We start from the raw sequence: 18,466 nt of genomic DNA on the forward strand, positions 1-18,466 counted from the left end.
GGAACAGGCGATCAGCGGTATATAGTATATACCACCGATCGCCTGCTCTGGGACCACACGGGGGGGTCCCCGATCACTGCCCCATGCTCTCCGCTACCTCCGGTGGCGGAGAGCATGGGGCTTTGACCATTTATTCATTTCCATCCCTGCGAACAAACATCGTTTGTTCGCAGGGATGGGGGCGGCAATCTTGGATGTGATGGCCGCCCGGGGAGGGGAGGGTTAGAGATCGGGGCTCTAGGGGGGCTGATCTGGGGTCTGATTTATACATTTTCATCTCCCCCCACCGTGAATTCACGGTGGGGGGAGATGAAAGCGATTGGCGGCGCCGGTAATACCCGCTACCGGCGGATCGGCGCTATAACGCTAATAGCGGCGATCCGCCGGTTTCAGCGGATGAGGGGGGGGCGGGGGACAATTTAGAAGTGGCGGCGGGAGGAGGCAACGTTCTGCAGCCTCCTCCCGCCGCCCGATCGACGGGTCACCACAAATCTCCCCCATAGACGCTGCGGTCGCATTGACCGCAGCGTTTATGGGGTTAGCTGCCTGCGGGGAGCGCGGCTCCCCTCCGGGCAGAGGCAGCGGGAGGAGGCTGTGTGACATAGCCTCATCCCGCTGCCCGATCACCCTCAGGGACAGCGGGGGGAGGCAGGGAAGACATGACGTTTGGGGAACGTCATGTTGCGGGAACTACTTGTTATGACGTTCCCCAAACGTCATTTTGCGGCAAGGGGTTAACCCTTTAAGGACGGGGCCCATTTTCGTTTTTGCGTTTTCGGTTTTCCTCCTTGTGTTTAGCACCATAGCACTTGCTTTTTTTCACCTAGAAACCCACATGAGCCCTTTTTTTTTTGCGTCACTAATTGTACTTTGCAATGACAGGCTGAATTTTTGCATTTGGTACACTATGAAACCAGAAAAAAATTCAATGTGTGGTGAAATAAAAAAAAAAACACATTTCTTTTATTTGGGGGAACTGTGTTTTTTCGCCATTCGCCCTGGGGTAAAACGGACTTGTTATGCATGTTCCTCAAGTCGTTACGATTAAAACGATATATAACATGTATAACTTATATTGTATCTGATGGCCTGTAAAAAATTCAAACCATTGTTAACAAATATACGTTCCTTAAAATCGCTCCATTCCCAGGCTTATAACGCTTTTATTCTTGGGTCTATGGGGCTGTATGAGGGGTGGGGGACTTCTAGTATATACACTTTGATCTCTCATAGAGATCTCTGCAGCATAGATATGCTGCAGAGATCCATGAGATTGGCACTCGTCTACTTCCGGCTGCTGCAGCCGGAAGTAATCGAGTGCCGAGGCGGGGACGGCGCCATCTTGGATGAGTCCCCGGCCGGCATCAGAAAGGAAGATCGTTGTCCCGGAGAAGCAATTTCCCCCACTAGACCCCAGGGAAAGGTTGCCTCCTGTAATCGGAGGCAGCTGTCAACTTTGACAGCTGCCTCCAATTAGCTAATTAGCGGGCACGGCAATCAGACGGTGCCCGCTAATAGCGGCGGTCCTGGGCTACACGCGGCACCCGGGACCGCGGCGCTTTGAAGTGCTAATGAGGACATATGACGTACGGGTACGTCATATGTCCTTAAGAGGTTAAAATGAATACATACTTTTGCAATTAAATATACTGTAAATAAAGAAATATACATATTTATTTATATATTTATTTTTTATTAACAGTATATTTAATTGCAAAAGGATTCATTTTAATTAAGCTGTTGAACAACGAAATTAACTTTTTTAGAACGAAACTTTGTTTTATTAATTAAATATTACCTATTACAGTAATCAGCATTATTGCTGGCAATTGCTAATTGTGGCTAATACCGTGCTACCGTGCTACCGTGCTGCTTTCCCAGATGCATTCCAGAGGTGTTTGCAACACTTTCTAATGATGTCTTGGACTTATTGACCTCCGATTCGTCGAATCTTGATTTCCAGGTCCCAAGGATTTTTCTCATACAGACTATAATGGGATTCCATATTCGATCGAATAGTCGAATATCGGGAGCTATTTGAATCGAATCCAATTGAATCGAATAGTTCATTATTCGCTCATCTCTACAGGGGACCCAAGTTCAGTAGAGGGAAGGTCGTGTGAAAACCTGTCAACCTCAGAAAATAATGGAAACACCACAGAACTGGACAGGAAGCAGCAGGGGCAGCATGTATGGATGTCTCTTAGGCTGCCTAATCGCACAATTATGCCAAATTCTGGGCAACAGCATAGGTAAAACAGAGGTAGGCATATGAACCACCCAAAAACTCTGCCTGACACAGCATGGCAGTGAGAACACAGGGAACCATTAAAACAGAGGAAGCATATGATGAACCACCCAAAAAATTTGCCTGACACAGCATGGTGGTGAGGACACAGAGAACCATTAAAAACAGAGGTAGCATATGAACCACCCCAAAATTTAGCCTGACACAGCATGGCGGTCAGGTCACAGGGAACCATTCAAACACAGGTAGCATATGAACCACCCCAAAATTTAGCCTGACACAGCATAGCGGTGAGGTCACAGGGAACCATTCAAACACAGGTAGCATATGAACCACTGAAAAACTCAGCCTGACACCAGAGACCCAGACCAAGATGGACAATGGAATAATCCAATAAAAATAGCCAGATTATGCCTAGATTTAGCTTCACACCCTCATGCAGTTGTGCGTGAGAGGCATATCTTTGGAGGTAGGGACGAAGAATAACAATACAGTCCTTAAGAGGCCCCGGAATCCTTTAAAGAGTTTCTAACAGAGGACAAGTTTGGTAGCCTGTCTATTAAAAAGACCTGGTCAATCCTGCCTTCAAAAAGGCTAAAACAACATTCAATGAAGGATAGATGCTACTGGTGAAAGGCCTGGTCAATCCTGCCTTCAAAAAGGCTACAACATCCAAGGAAGGATAGAAGCTACTGCTGAAAGGCCTGGTCAATCCTGCCTTCAAAACGGCTACAACATCGAAAAAAAGGTAGAAGGTACTGGTGAAAGGACGGCAGACGACACAGGTAAGATGACATCCACAGATAATATGGTTCGAAATGGACAACACAAGGATGCTAAATTGAATTTGACTATAAATTTGACTGTAGCAGTTGGGGTAACATTCCCGGCATAATGTGACTCCTCACTTCTTCCCCCACTGCTGTTTTGACTTTAAATTTGACTGTAGCAGTTGGGGTAACATTCCCAGCATCATGTGACTCCCCACTTCTCCCCCCACCGCTGTTTTGACTTTGAATTTGACTTTGAATTTGACTGTAGCAGTTGGGGTAACTTTCTCTGGTTGACTTGCGGAAATACGCACATATGCGGTGCACCTTGGTGACCAAGTTAGCCAAATTGGGGTAGGTTTTAAGGAACGGCAGCAACACTAGGTTGAAGACGTGGGCCAGGCATGGTACATGTGTGAGGCTGCCGAGTTGCAGAGCCGCCAACAGGTTCAGCCTCTTGTCACACGCAACCAAGCTCACAGCTAATTACACAGGGTAATTGGCATTGAGCTTGGATATGGCTTCAATAAGACATAAATAAATAAAAATAAATAATAAATTTCCGCCTGTCAGCGCTTTCAGTTGACAGGCGGGTGCGCTTATTAGTGACTGATAATGCCACCAGCTGCACTGAAGACCCGCTCTGACAACACGCTAGGAGCAGGGCAGCCCAGAACCTCCAAGTCAAACTCAAACTCAAAATCCAATCAGCTTTGGGGAGAAGTGGGGAGTCACAATTAAGCTCACTGCTAATTGCCCTGTGAAAGATGGTGGTGGCATATACTATATAGCTGCAGTTACCCACAAATTGTATAAGACAACCTCCGGAAACTAGTGTGACCTGTATGTTTTCTTATTTCTTCATTTATGACTGCAGTCACATCAAAGCTCACTGCTAATTGCCCTGTGAAAGATGGTGGTATATACTATATAATAGTCACAATAATATAATAGTACTGAGGACTTTTTAGGGGTCTGTATGCAACACCTGCATCACCACAGTGTGCTACTAAAATCTTGGTAGCTGCACTGCATGTCCCAGCCAGCAGTCTGGAGACTGACTTTTAGCATAGTGGAGGTTAAGGGAATGGGTGTAGGGTGGGTGGCGCTCGTGCCTGGGCGGGGGGTCTGACAGAGCCAGCATGTAACACAGGGGAAGGAGCACAAACTAAGTGAATGGCCTTGGTTCCACTGAGTGGGGTGTTTAGCACTCATATTCTAACCCATGCTGGTAGTAGTTAGCCTGGTAGTGGTCGCTCCCCTTCTGATCCTGGCGTGGCACAGGTTGCACACTACAGTCAGTCAGTAGTTTCTTTAAAGAACCTCCAGACTTGCGAACATCTAGGCCTGCCCACAGGAGTTTGACTCGGTGAAACAGTTGCTGATCTACTTGCTCTGGCCCTGCTTCTCCCTCTGCCCACCCCTCTTCCTCTTCCAATCTGTCCTGTGGCTGAACTTGACTCCACCTCGAAAGCACTGTCACTAGGTTTATCCACTCAGCTAGGGTCAGTCACCTCTTCCTCATCCAGTACCAGCCCTTCTCCCAATTGTGAATCACTCCTTTCCCTGGAGGGTCCAGGCTTTGGGGAAGGAGGCTGAGTGTCTAGAGCAAAGGTTCCACTCCCCTTTTTAGCGTGGGTGGACTGCGTGGAAGACTGGGTGGTGGATAAGTTACTGGACACATTATCCGCTATCCACGTCAGCACCTGTTCACGCTACTGTGCTTTCAATAGTGGTCCTGCCCAGAATCACAGCCTCTGCCCACTGCATCACTTGGAAACTCTCGCCCTCAACCCTTCCCTTCGGGCTTCACCATTTTATGGACACTGCACAGTCAAGACTGAGATAGCGTCACTTACAGATCACAGCAAGCCAAGAAAATATATTACTCAGACTACTTTTGGAGGTAGTCATATTAAGTCTGTGTGTAAGTGCTGCTATATGGTGTAATAAGAAAATTTACTGGTGGTCAGGTCCCACTAGTTTTTGGGAGGCTTTGGTATACAATCTGTTGGTGGCTGCACCTATACACACTCTGTGACACCCCCTTTACACTGTGCAAGTAGTAGTGAACTTAGATATGCCTTGCATAAGAAATACAGAAATCAGAAAATATAGTAGAGGGCCCACTAGTTTTCAGGGGGGGGGGGGGGGAAACAATCTGTTGGTGGCTGCACCCATACACACTCTGTGATAACCCTTTTACACTGAACAAGCAGTAGTGAACTTAGATATGCCTTGTGTAAGAAATACTAAAATCTGAAAATATAGTAGAGGTCCCAATAAAAGAGTACTGAGCACTTCTTAGGGGTCTGTATGCAACACCTAATGTCCCCTTTCTGCCAGCAGCCGATCACCACAGTGTGCTGCTGAAATTGTGATAGCTGTACTGCAAATCCCAGCCAGCTGTCTGTAGTAATACAATTTAAAAACAATTTGAAGCCCTTACAAGGGCTGTTTGGTTGTTTCGCTAGTATTCCCTGCCTACTGGAACGCTAATTCCCTCCCTAATGCTCTCCCTGACCAGCAACAGTTCTGTCCCTAATCTCTTCCAACATGCATGTGAGCCGAGCCTCGGCGGCCAAGATTTTTATACGGCAGGGTCATCTGATCTGGCCAACCAATCGCTGCTATCGACATGTATGGGTCCCAAGTGATCGAAGGATGTACCCAAGAGTGTCCTGCATGTTTATTGACTGAGAAAAAGCACTAAAACTTACAGGAAACGGATGATGAGATTTTAGAGTACCATCAAGTACCCTAATACTCGAACGAGTACCAAGCTCGGACAAGCATGTTCACTCATCACTATTGGTTACTAATTGGCCTTTGGGTGTGTCTTAATTGAAAAGTCCATTAAATTTAATAGTAAAAACGGAGCTAGAATGGTGAAAAAAGAAAAACTGTGTGCAAACAACTAATGAAAAACATCCACTGTTTGCAAAAGACGTCTGAAAATACTTGACATGATCATTATTTTGATGTCCGCAGTGAATGTCTGTCATTCAATACTTTGTGTGCATTGGACGTCAGTCTTTCCGTTGACTTCAATGCATTGCATTGCAAAATCAACAACTCGCAATCAATCAAATCGCAACAATAAAGGATGTTATTTTAAAAAGCAAAAGCAGCCGCCTTTTCTTTTATTTGGGGGGTATTTGCTTTTACGCCATTTGCCCTGGGGTAAAACTGACTTGTTATATATGTTCCTCAAGTTGTTATGATTACAATGATATGTAACATGACATGTAACTTTTATTTTATTTCATGGCTTGTAAAAAATTCAAACAATTGTTAACAAATATATGTTGCTTAAAATCGCTCTATTACCATACTTATAACGCTTTTATCCTTTGGTCTATGGGGCTGTTTGAGGTGCCAATTTTTGTGCCACGATGTGTACTTACTATCAAAACCTTTATTACACATTTTATTTTGCGCTTGCGCTGTTTACCGTGCGAGGTCAGGAATTAAATAAATTAATAGATCGCGCGATTATGCACGCGGCGATACCAAACATGTTTATTTATTTATTTATTTATTTTTATTCATAACATTTGAAAAGGGGGTGATTCAAACTTTTATTAGGGGAAGGGGCTTTTTATGAACAAAAACACTTTATTTTTTACACTTAGGGTCCTATTACACTAAGCGATTAACAACTAACGATAAACAATCACAAACGAGATTGTTTATTGTTAACCTGAAATCGTTGTCCATATTACACAGAACGATAATCGCTAGTTACGATTGTTACTATGATCATTATTGGGATCGTTACTATGATCATTTATTCCTTCTGATCCCATAAAAACAATGAACAATGTGCAATTACACTGAACGATTAGTGAAAAAACGCGGAACGTAAGTGAACGAACGTGGTATTACAGCGAACGATTAGCGAACGATTAACGATCATTTTAGGTTCAGATCTAAATCAACGATCAACGACATACGAACGATTTTTCGATCGTTGCCTGCAATTACACAGAATGATTATTGTTTAAATTTGAACAATTTAACAATTTTTCGCACGATAATCGTCCCGTGTAATAGGCCCCTTAAACTAGAAGCCCCCCTGGGAGACTTCTAGTATAAGCACACTGATCTCTTAATGAGATTTAGTATAAGCACACTGATCTCTCTTTAAGATCTATTACGGCGCAGACCCCGCTCGGTGCCGGATATGTGAATCGCTACTCCAGGACAACCACCCCGGGGGGAATATCCACCCCACTAGACACCAGGGATCGCTGACAGCAAGCGATCAGATGCAGCTGTCAACTTTGACAGCTGCATCTGATTACTTGATTAGGTCCGATCGCAGTGCCCGCTAATAGCCGCGGTCCCGGGCTACATGCAGCACCCGGGACCGCAGCGGTTAAGAGCGGTGCCGCCGCACGGCCCCTCTCTGAACACCCATAGACGATCTTGGACGTACCTGTACGCCCAGGGTCATCTAGGGGTTAAAAAATGTGCCTAAAATTCCTCTATTTTGATCCTTATAACACTTTTATTTTTTGGTCAAGTTTCTAAGATTGAATATCACAAAAATACTGTGACTTGTAAGCATGAGAAGACCGCCGCCGCACAAACCTTCTGATAGGTTTTCTTTAATACCTACCAATCTGTTATTCTTACAAAGGAACTTACCTCCATTTTTTTGTCGTATAGTGACCTTTTCACTGTTGTTGGATTCCACCAGGTTGTGTAGCTTTACAGATTCCTTTGAAAAAAAAATATTCAGCTATATTTCTACTTTGGAAAAACAGAAATGCAAGGTACAAACATATATAGATCATCTGCATTACTTTAACCCCTAGACAACCCTGGACGTACAGTTACATCATAGAAGTCTGTCGGCACCTCACCATTAATGACACGCTGCAGCGATCGCGCTGCAGTGTGTCATTAACTCCTTAAACGCTGCGAACCGCTGCATTTAAGTGTAAGTGACAGGGGGAGTCCCATGTCACTTACCGATCGGGACCCCCGCAGTCACACTGCGGGGGTTCCCAATCATTGAAATGGACCGCCGGAGGTCTCTCACCTGCCTCCGTGCGGTCCGATCGGCGATCTGCTGCACTGAGCCTGCACAGGCAGGCTCAATGAGCAGATAGCCGATGGCATAGCATTGATCAGTGTAAAAATCAAACAACTGTATGTAAAAGTCCGCCAAAGGGACTTCAAATGTGTAAAAAAAGTTAAAAACACTATTACACTACCACAAAACCCCTCCCCCAATAAAAGTTGAAATCACCCCCCCATCCCATTATATAAATAAAACATATAAAAATAAATAAACATATAATATACCGTAGTGTGCGTAATTGTCCGATCTGTTAAAATATAACAAGCGTCATTGTGAACGGCGAACGGCGTACACGAAATGAGGGAAAAAAGTGGTCGGATTACCGATTTAATGTTACATTATATATATAAAAAAAAAATAATAAAAAGTGATCAAAACGTCTGATCTTCACAAATAGGGTATTTTTAAAAACTAGAGATCATGTTGGAAAAATTGACACCCCATACAGCCCCGTAGGTAAAAAAATAAAACCGTTATAAGCGTCCCAATAGGCCCATTTTATAAATAATTAATTGCCAAAAAAAAGGATTTAATTAAAAATATATATATATACAGTAACATTAGAGAATCTGTGTAACCTGCAAATGGTTTTGTTCGGGCTGACCTATCGAGTAATAGTATCATGTCGCTTTTACTATATAGTGCATTACGTTGACCCAGGAACCCCCCAAAAGTTACCATATTGCATTCTTTTTTACGTTTTCACCTATTTATATCTTCATAAATAATATATTTGGGATTCCTTCATACATATTATGGTAAAATGAATGGCGCCATTACAAAGTACAACTATTCATGTAAAAAACAAGCCCTTACACAGCCTGTAGATAGAAAACTGAAAGTGCTAGAGCTCTTAGAAGGGGAGGAGGGAAAAATGAAAACACTAAGATCAAAATTTGCGTGGTCCACTGGGTCATTTTGGGCCTGGTCCTCAAAGGATTAAAAAAAAAAAAAAAAGACATTGTTTTAAAATATTGTTTGAGGCTATTTTCCCACAATGTCTTTTTTTGTGTGCAAAATAACGGTCATTGTTTTTAAAATAATGGACATTATTTTATAATGACGGACACAAATAATGTTCATGAACATTATTTTCAGCCATCATTATTATTTTTTTTTTAAAGCAGTTTTTCCACCTGAGAAACATGTGGTGTGAACAAAGCCATTATTTGCCCTTATTTTTACATTGAACGTATCCTTAGGCTAGGTACACACAACTTTTAACAGTGTCCTTTGCATAGCAACGGACGCTGTTAAACAGCCGGCCGTCAGGCTGCACTTAGCCCATTCCTGCTATCGGCTGAAGGCTCATTTTTTCACAATTGATTTTCGGGCACCGGCGGCTGTGCCTGCAAATCAATTAGCCATTTACTTCAATGCAATGTGCGGGCGCGCTGCAAATTGTGCTGTGTGAACAGCTGATGTTTCCGGTTGCTGTTCAGCGAACAGCGTCCGGAAAAAATTGACAGGCACATTATTCTAACACCCGTTTTAAAGATCGGGCGTTAGAATAACAATGTGAGAACATAGCGGGCGGCATTGCATTGACTTCAATGCAATGCCACCCCTGCAGTAAAGAACGGACAATGAGGCAATTGCAATCAGCGTCCGTTCTTTACTTAAAAACAACGTTGTGTGAACATACCCTTATAGTGACAACATGTCCATAAACATGTCTATTTAACCCTTCAACTGACTTAATTTTTGACCTAATATTTCTATAAAATATGCTGCAAAACCAGAAAAAAATTATCTGTGCAGTGAAATTGGAAAAAAGGTGCAATTCCTTTTATTTTGAGGGGTTTTGTGTTTACGCCGTCCATCCTATGGTAAAACTGACATTATCTATGTTTCTCAAGTCAGTTCGATTACAACAATATGTTACTTGCATGACTTTTATTTTATTTGATGGCTTTTAAAAAATTAAAACCTTTTAAAGAAAAACAAAATGTGTTTAAAATTGCTCTACTCCCATCCTTATAACGCTTTTATTGTTTGGTCTATGGGGCTGTTTGAGGTGTCATTTTTGTGCCACGATCTACTCTTTCTTTCGACACCTTGTATTATTTATTTATTTTTATTTATAAAATGGGAAAAGGGTGGTGATTTAAACTTATATTAGGGGAGGGGATTTTTTATTAATAGAAAAACTTTGTTCTTTACATACAGTAATTAGAAATCCCCTGGGGGACTTCTATATACACAGTACTAATCTTCCATTAAGATCAATGCTGTCTATATAATACAGCACCGATCCATCAGATCAGTGCTCTATTATTCTGGTCTGCAGCAGACCAAATGCCCTGATTGCTAAAACGTGATCAGCGTCATTCCGATGCTGAGCCCTGGCTGGCTCAGTAGAAGATCCCCCCACTAGACACCAGGCACAGGGGGCCAAGGACTATTTAAATGCAGCTGTCAGCTTTGACAGCTGCATTTAAATAGTTAATTGGCCGGGAGAGGAGTATACTCATCATGTGTCGTTAAGGGGTTAAAAGAAAAACAATTTTCTATGGAAAAACGATTTCTAATAAAACATACTTTTTTGTGCAGTTGTGGTGCTACCAAGTGCTACTTACCTTTCTAAGATCATGCACAGTAAAAACAATGGATATGAGAGTCATTATAATAACGGCAATGGAGTATGCAATGAAGCCCACAGCTAACCAAAGGGCCAAACTACACATCTCAAAGGCATAGAAAGGATTTAAAACCTGCAAAAAATTGAGACAAAAGATATAATTAGTACTTATACCAAGAGTCTTGACCATTTCTACAAAGGAATATCATGTGAATTATGGTTATAGCTCTGGGATGCTTTAATTTATCCCTAGGATCTTAAGTTTTTGTGACATATTGGGCCTTATTTACTAACAATTAGAGATGAGCGAACCTCGAGCATGCTCAAGTCGATCCCAACCCAAACTTTCGGCATTTGATTAGCGGTGGCTGCTGAAGTTGGACAAAGCCCTAAGGCTATGTGGAAGACATGGATATAGTCATGTTTTCCAGACAACCTTAGAGCTTTATCCAAGTTCAGCAGCCCCCGCTAATCAAATGCTGAACTTTCGGGTCGACTCAAACCCGAATCCGGTTCGCTCATCTCTACTAACAATGCGTTAATTTTAAGCCGCTATGCTGCCATTTGTGTCAATTTTTTTGTGCCAAATTCATTAATGTTGCAAATGCTCTATGTAAATCTGGAAGGTTTTTCACAGGATAAAACTAAAACCAGACCATCCCATCACACTAGAAGTGGCTGGTTTTTTAGAATAGAAACTCCGTAAAAAGAAAATGACAGTTTGCTTAACCCTTAGATGACCGGGCCAATTTAAATTTTTGCTTTTTCGTTTTTGCCTCCTTGTGCTTAAAAGGCCATAGCACTTGCATTTTTTCACCTAGAAACCCAAATGAGCCCATAATTTTTTGCGTCACTAATTGTACTTTGCAATGACAGGCTGAATGTTTTCATAAAGTACACTGCAAAATCAGAAAAAAATTCAATGTGTGGTGAAATTGAAAAAAAAAAAAAAAAAAAAAGCATTTCTTTTATTTGGAGGGTATTTTGTTTTACGCCATTTGCCCTGGGGTAAAACTGACATGTTATTTATGTTCCTCAAGTTGTTACGATTACAACGATATGTAACATGTATAACTTTAATATTATGTGATGGCTTGTAAAAAATTCTAACTATTGTTAACAAATATATGTTCCTTAAAATCGCTCCATTCCCAGGCGTATAACGCTTTTATCCTTTGGTCTATGGGGCTGTGTGAGGTGTCATTTTTTTGTGCCATGGTGTGTTCTTTCTATCGGTACCTTGATTGCGCACATGCCACTTTTTGATTGCTTTTTATTACAATTTTTCTGGATTTGATGCGATCAAAAATGCGCAATTTTGCACTTCGGGATTTTTTGCGCTTGCGCTGTTTACCGTGTGAGATGTAATTAATTAATAGTTCAGGCGATTACGCATGCGGCGATACCAAACATGTTTATTAATTTTTTTATTTATTCTTATTTATAACCTGGGAAAAGGGGAGTGATTCAAACTTTTATTAGGGGAGGGGGCTTTTTACTAATGATAACACTTTTTTTTTACTTTTATACTTATACTAGAAGTCCCCCTGGGGGACTTCTAGTATAAGTACACTGATCTCTCATTGCGATCTGTGCTGCATAGATATGCAGCACCGATCGATGAGATAAGCACTTGATTGCTTCCGGCTGCTGCAGCTGAAGGCAACCGAATGCTAATCCGGGATCAGCGCCATTACGGCGCAGACCCTTCCCGGGGCAAGACACGGGGATTGCTCCTCCGGGACAACGTCCCGTGGAGAGGACCTCCGCCACTAGACACCAGGGAACGGCTGCATCAGGTAATTATTTAATTAGTGGGCATGGCGACCAGACAGTGCCCGCTAATAGCCGCTACAGGGGCTACATGTGGCATCCGGGACCGTGGCGGTTCAGATCGCGGCCACCGCGCAGTCCAGCTCTGAACAACTGTGGGCAGCTCTTGACGTACGGGTACGTCCAGGGTCGCCTAAGAGTTAATAAATCTGTTCGTTGTGGCAGGTTTTAAAGGACACACCCATGACATGCCCACTTGCCAGGTTTTTGGTCAAATTGTGTTGCACACCTTTAGTAAATGTGTCAGTAAATTGAAAATGGAGAAAACTGGACAAAAAGCATACAGAAAAACATGGTCATCCATGTTTTGTGTAATCTAATAAATATAAAAAACTGATTTGTTTTGCCCCTTTTTTTCTTATAATGTAAGTCAATGGAATGATATCCTGACAGAGGGCACACAATGGCATCCATTTTACTATCTATTTTTGAGTTTGTTTTTTTCCATAATACGGACATGTTAAATGGATAGCAAAAAATGAAGTGTGAACCTAGCCAAAATGGTAAATTTTGGCCAATATCCATACAATTGTTGTGAAAATTTGCATACTCCACATTTTTCTAACTTTGAATTTTCTTCAGTCGCCATGCAGGTTTAGGCTATGGTCCCACAATGTCAAAAAAAGAAAAAAGGCAGACAATTTTGCTATTGAAAATTACTTTTGTTTTTACCACTATTTAACTGACTGCAATGCAGTGCATTGAAATCAATGGAAAGACGGACGTCCAGTGCACACAATGTATTAAATGATGGACGTTATCACCGTGGACGTCAAAATAATGATCATGACAATTATTTTCAGACGTCTTTTGCAAACAGCAGACGTTTTTATTAGCTGTTCACACACAGTTTTTCTTTTTTCACCGTTCTTTCTCCGTTTTTACTAGTAAATTCAATCGACTTTACAATTAAGAAACAACCAAAGGCCAATTAGTAACCCAAACTAGAAAAATGTATCAACAGCCGTCATTTCAAGGGGAGGCCAGATAGCTAAATGACGTGCGTAATTTTAGCGTCAAAATGACGGACGTCATTTTAAGCGGAGAAGGAAAAACATTGTGTGAACATAGCCTTAATAGTGATAATTTTATTGCTAGTGTTGTTGCGCACACTGTACTTTTTTTCTACAGAATAAATCTGGCTGTCCTTTGGGAACAGGTGTAAATTTGTGTAGCGAATTATGCCTGTGAGCAGGCAAAAATCATGATAAATAATATGCGGGAGGGGCCACATCTCCTGCCCCCCCTTGCTGCACCACCCCCAGCCCGTCCAACAGGTGACCAGGGGAAACAGATGCCCCATGGAAAATTGGCAAATCTCCCTTGGCATACACCTTGAACACATTTTGATGTCTCCCTATACGTTTACTTCAATTTATTTATTTATTTTTTACAATTACACTTTATTTTAATGTCCTATCTAGGGCTTCACTGCTAGCCTGATGAGAGGCATAATACACTGCAGTGTCAATTAACACTGTGTTCACACATAGTACTCCTGTCAGTCTATTTTCAACCAAAACCAGGAGTGGGTTGAAAACACAGAAGCTGTGCGAATTGTTCCATTATAATTTTTCCCTGTTAATTCCACTCCTGAGTTTGGTTTATAAAAATGGTGACAAAAAAACTGACTGAGGCTATGTGCCCACTTCAGGAACATATAGGGGGAAGGTGACCATCTTGCAATATAGATGGCGGCTAATAATGATCATATACATTCGTAGCAGCTGTCTATATTATGAGATGGCTGCCTTTCCCTTCTATGTCCCCCAAGTGGGAGCATAACCTTCAACCTTCATAACATTCAAATTTCCATCACATTTTCGGGATTTATATTTTTACCTGCTTTGTGATGAAAATCTTTACAAATTTTTCACATACAATGTCACCTACTATGCTCTTAAGGCTGCCAATTGTGAAGAATGTACAAACTTTGATATTTAATTTAAAAAAAAAAGTTATAAAATCACCTCTTTGAACAGTATTTTCCATATTGGCTCAATATCAACTTCAATAGCATTAGGGCCACATATAGACCGTCTATAGAGATAAATAAGATGTATTATAAATTAAAGGAAGTAGTCAGTGTAGTTTACACAAGGCAGATACCTTAATAAAAAAAAAACATATATTTTTAAATATAATGGTGGAGATATTTAAGGGGGAGGGATATATTCTTAGAGCAAGGTCATAATTCAAAGGAAGAGTATGTCCATGATTTCAGCACCATGTTTTTATTTATGAATTAACATGAGTTCTTCAGTTAGCAAAAGGCAAAATGATCACTTTGCTATTTTACAACACTTTGTCTGATAAAACCATTTCTGCTATGGCTTCATTAACTTGCAAATTTGTATACTATATATATGTATCTCAGTGCAAGAGATATGGTATGTTAAACTCAAACATCCATTATTATCATTCTCTCTCTATCATATCATTAAATATATCTGTTTTTGAAATATACAATACGTGATAGACAAAATAAACACCTGACGTTACCTGATGCTTTGTTCTCCACTTGTTAACCCAGAAGCAAATTTCATATGAATGTCATAACAGGTAAGATTGTCCTCAAGAACCCTACAGTACAAGGGTATGGTTTGTAAAAATTAGACATTTGCAGTTGATTTGTATAATGGTATGTAGTTTATTTATAGAGGAGACCTGTCCAGATCTGTACTCACCCTGCTCTGTGGAAATGGTGCTCCTCTTCATCCCAAACATAACAAATTTTTTGGACTTTGATCAGCTTTACCTGAGAATGTCAACACAAATTCATTTAAGCCTTTTTTTTTTTAACTATAAGGTTTCCCCTAGGATTAATTTTGACCTATTTAGCAATCACTTGGCCTTGACAGACTTGGCAGACATTGGCCTCTAACTGGCAGAAAAAAAGAATCATAGCTTACAATTCGCACACTTCTCAACTTATTCACTAAAGATTTCTACCTTTACACAAAAAATGGTGGTGAGGTGGTACAACAGGTATAGCGTGGAGTAAGTTTGTAACTGCCTCACATTTGACAGCCCAGGTGCATCATGTTGAGATAGATAGTGCCTCAAATGCTAAGATTCCAAGCTAGTGTTCTACTTGGAGGTATGCCGTGCTATAAAAAAAACCTTATCTATGCTGAGTGTGTTTCTATGAGGCTGGGTTAACACATAGTATTTTGGTCAGTATTTTTAACCCCTTGCTGCAAAATGATGTTCCTGGAACGTCATGTAAAGTAGGTAGTTCCTGCAACATGACGTTCCAGGAACGTTATGCTGTCCCTGCCTCCCCCCAGCTGTCCCAGCCTCCCCCTGCTGCCCCTGCCCCGCGGGCAGTTAACCGCATAGGCGCCGTGGGACCGCAGTGTCTACGGGGAAGCCGGACCCGCACCCTCCGACCCCCCCTTCACCCTCCAAACCGCGCAAGCTATCCATCTCCAGGGGGGTTACCATAGCAACCCAGACGCTGCTTTATGTGTCTGGGCTGCTATGGATGATAGCTATCAGGCCACTGCACTGAGGCAGGGACCTGGTCGTTTGAATGAGCTGTCAGCTGTTCTAACAGCTCATTATAGTGCTTGAAAAAGCACTATATTGTAATCTGTATTCTTCTTCCATTTCTTCTTCTTCTTCTTCTTCTTCCAGCTATTCTTCTGCGATTAATACAGCCCAAACCAATTTGTGCACAGACTCCATTCAAACTGCGTTTCTAAGCCCTCTGCAGTGACAAGTGTGCTATCTATTTTGGGTTTTGATTTGTCGTTTTTAAGAAATTTACGTTTGAAGACCCCTAATTTCCCATAGAAAATATTGGCCCAATGGAAATAATGGCCACACTCTAAACGCTAACAGCCAATCACAGTAAATATGCAAATAGCTGAAATATAGCAGCCAATAGGAACTCCAAAGTCCTGTCAGGCAATGTACAGTATCACAACATCCACACAGTCACATGTCCACTATTGGCCAATAGAAGATGTAGAAGATGTAGAAGATGGAAGGTCTGTAACGATTTTGTCTCACTGACATGAGTAAGAGTGTCATGGTAACCGAGCAATGATCTTTACCATTATAAGTAGCAGAGGTCAGTCAGTAAAGTAGCAGAGCTGAGGGGACGGTACCCAAGTCGCTCTTAAAGTAACGGTAACCAAGTCGCTGTAAAAGGGACGTTACCCAAGTCGCTCTTAAAGGGATGGTTCCCAAGTCGCTCTTAAAGTAACGGTACCCAAGTCACTGTTAAAGGGACAGTACCCAAGTTGCTCTAAAAGGGATGGTTCCCAAGTCGCTCTTAAAATAACGGTACCCAAGTCGCTGTTAAAGGGATGGTACCCAAGTCGCCCTTAAAAGGGACAGTACCCAAGTTGCTCTTAAAGGGGCATTACATAAGTCCCTCTAAAAATAGACGTACCAAAGTCGCTCTTAAAAGGGACAGTACCTAAGTCGCTCTTAACCCATTAGTGACTGCCGATACGGCTTTTTACGGCGGTCACTAAGGGTCCTTATTCTGCTGCCATCAGCTTTTTACGGCGATGGCAGAGAATAAGGCTGCGGGGCTAAACCGGAGGTAGCTGAGGGGTTGGGGCAGTGTGTGGGGTCCATCCCGCCCCCCCCCCCCCCCTAACCGACGATCGCCGCTATTAACGTTATAGCGGCGGCCGTCGGTAAAGGGGATTACCGCCGCCGCCGCCTTTCATCTCCCCCCGCCGTGAATCTACAACAATGGAAAAGTTAAAATGAATGAAAACCCCATGCTCTCCGCTACCTCCGGTGCGCAGTGATCGGGGACCCCCCTGTGAAGTCCAAGTACAAGCGATCAGCGGTATATACTATATACCGCTGATCGCTTGTGCCACGTGCATCCCGGCACTTTTTATCCCCTGTCACCAAGAATGATTGGTGACAGGGGATAAAAAGTGATGTCCCCCCACCCCCCAAGTCGCATGCCCTCCACAACCAGCCGACTCTGAAAATTTAAAGTGACAGAGAACAATTTGGTCTCTGTCACTGAACTATAATGACTGTGATAGAAAATATCACAGTAATCATAGTAATACAGTGAAAATGAATGTATAAAGTACAAAAAGTGACAAACATACAAAAAAATAAAACACACTTTTTATTATAGTAATAATTGCAGTTTACTCCCAAATTACCCCTAACCCCCCCAGATTACCCGTAACCACTGCACGTTGCCCATAACAACCGCACGTTGCCCGTAACCACCGCACGTTGCCCGTAACCACCGCACGTTGCCCGTAACCACCGCACATTGCCCGTAACCACTGCACATTGCCCGTAACCACCCCAAATTGCCAGTGACTTCCTCCCGTAACCACCTAAAATTACATGTACCCACCCCAGATTACCTATAAGCACTTCAGTTTATCAGTAACAATCCCAGATTGTCTGTAACCCTTCCAGGTTGCACATAACCCCCCCAGGTGCCCCGTAATCACGCCAGATTACATGTAACCCCCCAGATTGCACGTAACCACCATACATTGCCTCTGACCACGCTACAATGCCCCTGACCACCGCACCTTGCCTCTGACCACTGCACATTGCCTCTGACCACGCCATGGCGCCTCTGACCACCACAAATTGCCAATGACCCCCTCCAGATTGCGGTGCCCATGCCAGATTACAGGTACCCACCCCAGATTGCCTATAAGAACTTCAGTTTATCCGTAACCACCCCACGTTGCCCGTAACCACCCCAGATTGTCTGTAAGCACTGCAGGTGGTCCGTAACCACCCCACATTGCCCGTATCCACCCAAGATTGTCTGTAAGCACTGCAGGTTGCCAGTAACCACCCCACGTTGCCCGTAACCACCCCAGATTGTCTGTAAGCACAGAAGTTTGCCCTTAACCAGCCCAGGTTGCCCGTAACCACCCCACGTTGCCCGTAAACCACCGCACGTTGCCTCTGACCACCGCATGTCACCT

At 42.6% G+C, this 18,466-nt stretch overlaps 1 protein-coding gene across 1 annotated transcript in view; it reads right to left on the reverse strand.

The window, feature by feature from the left end:
- Window positions 1–18,466, reverse strand: part of LOC138795669 (probable cation-transporting ATPase 13A4) — a 204,539-nt gene that overhangs the window by 175,034 nt on the left and 11,039 nt on the right. The window contains exons 4-8 of the mRNA XM_069975054.1: window positions 15,212–15,282; window positions 15,027–15,107; window positions 14,495–14,564; window positions 10,690–10,824; window positions 7,672–7,744 (exon numbers count right to left, since the gene is read on the reverse strand). Of these exons, the coding sequence (XP_069831155.1) occupies window positions 7,672–7,744; window positions 10,690–10,824; window positions 14,495–14,564; window positions 15,027–15,107; window positions 15,212–15,282 (430 nt within the window). The remainder of the gene's footprint in view (window positions 1–7,671; window positions 7,745–10,689; window positions 10,825–14,494; window positions 14,565–15,026; window positions 15,108–15,211; window positions 15,283–18,466) is intronic.

The sequence above is a fragment of the Dendropsophus ebraccatus genome, chromosome 6 (genome assembly GCF_027789765.1).
Source record: "Dendropsophus ebraccatus isolate aDenEbr1 chromosome 6, aDenEbr1.pat, whole genome shotgun sequence".
In the NCBI taxonomy this organism is placed as follows: Eukaryota; Metazoa; Chordata; class Amphibia; order Anura; family Hylidae; genus Dendropsophus; species Dendropsophus ebraccatus.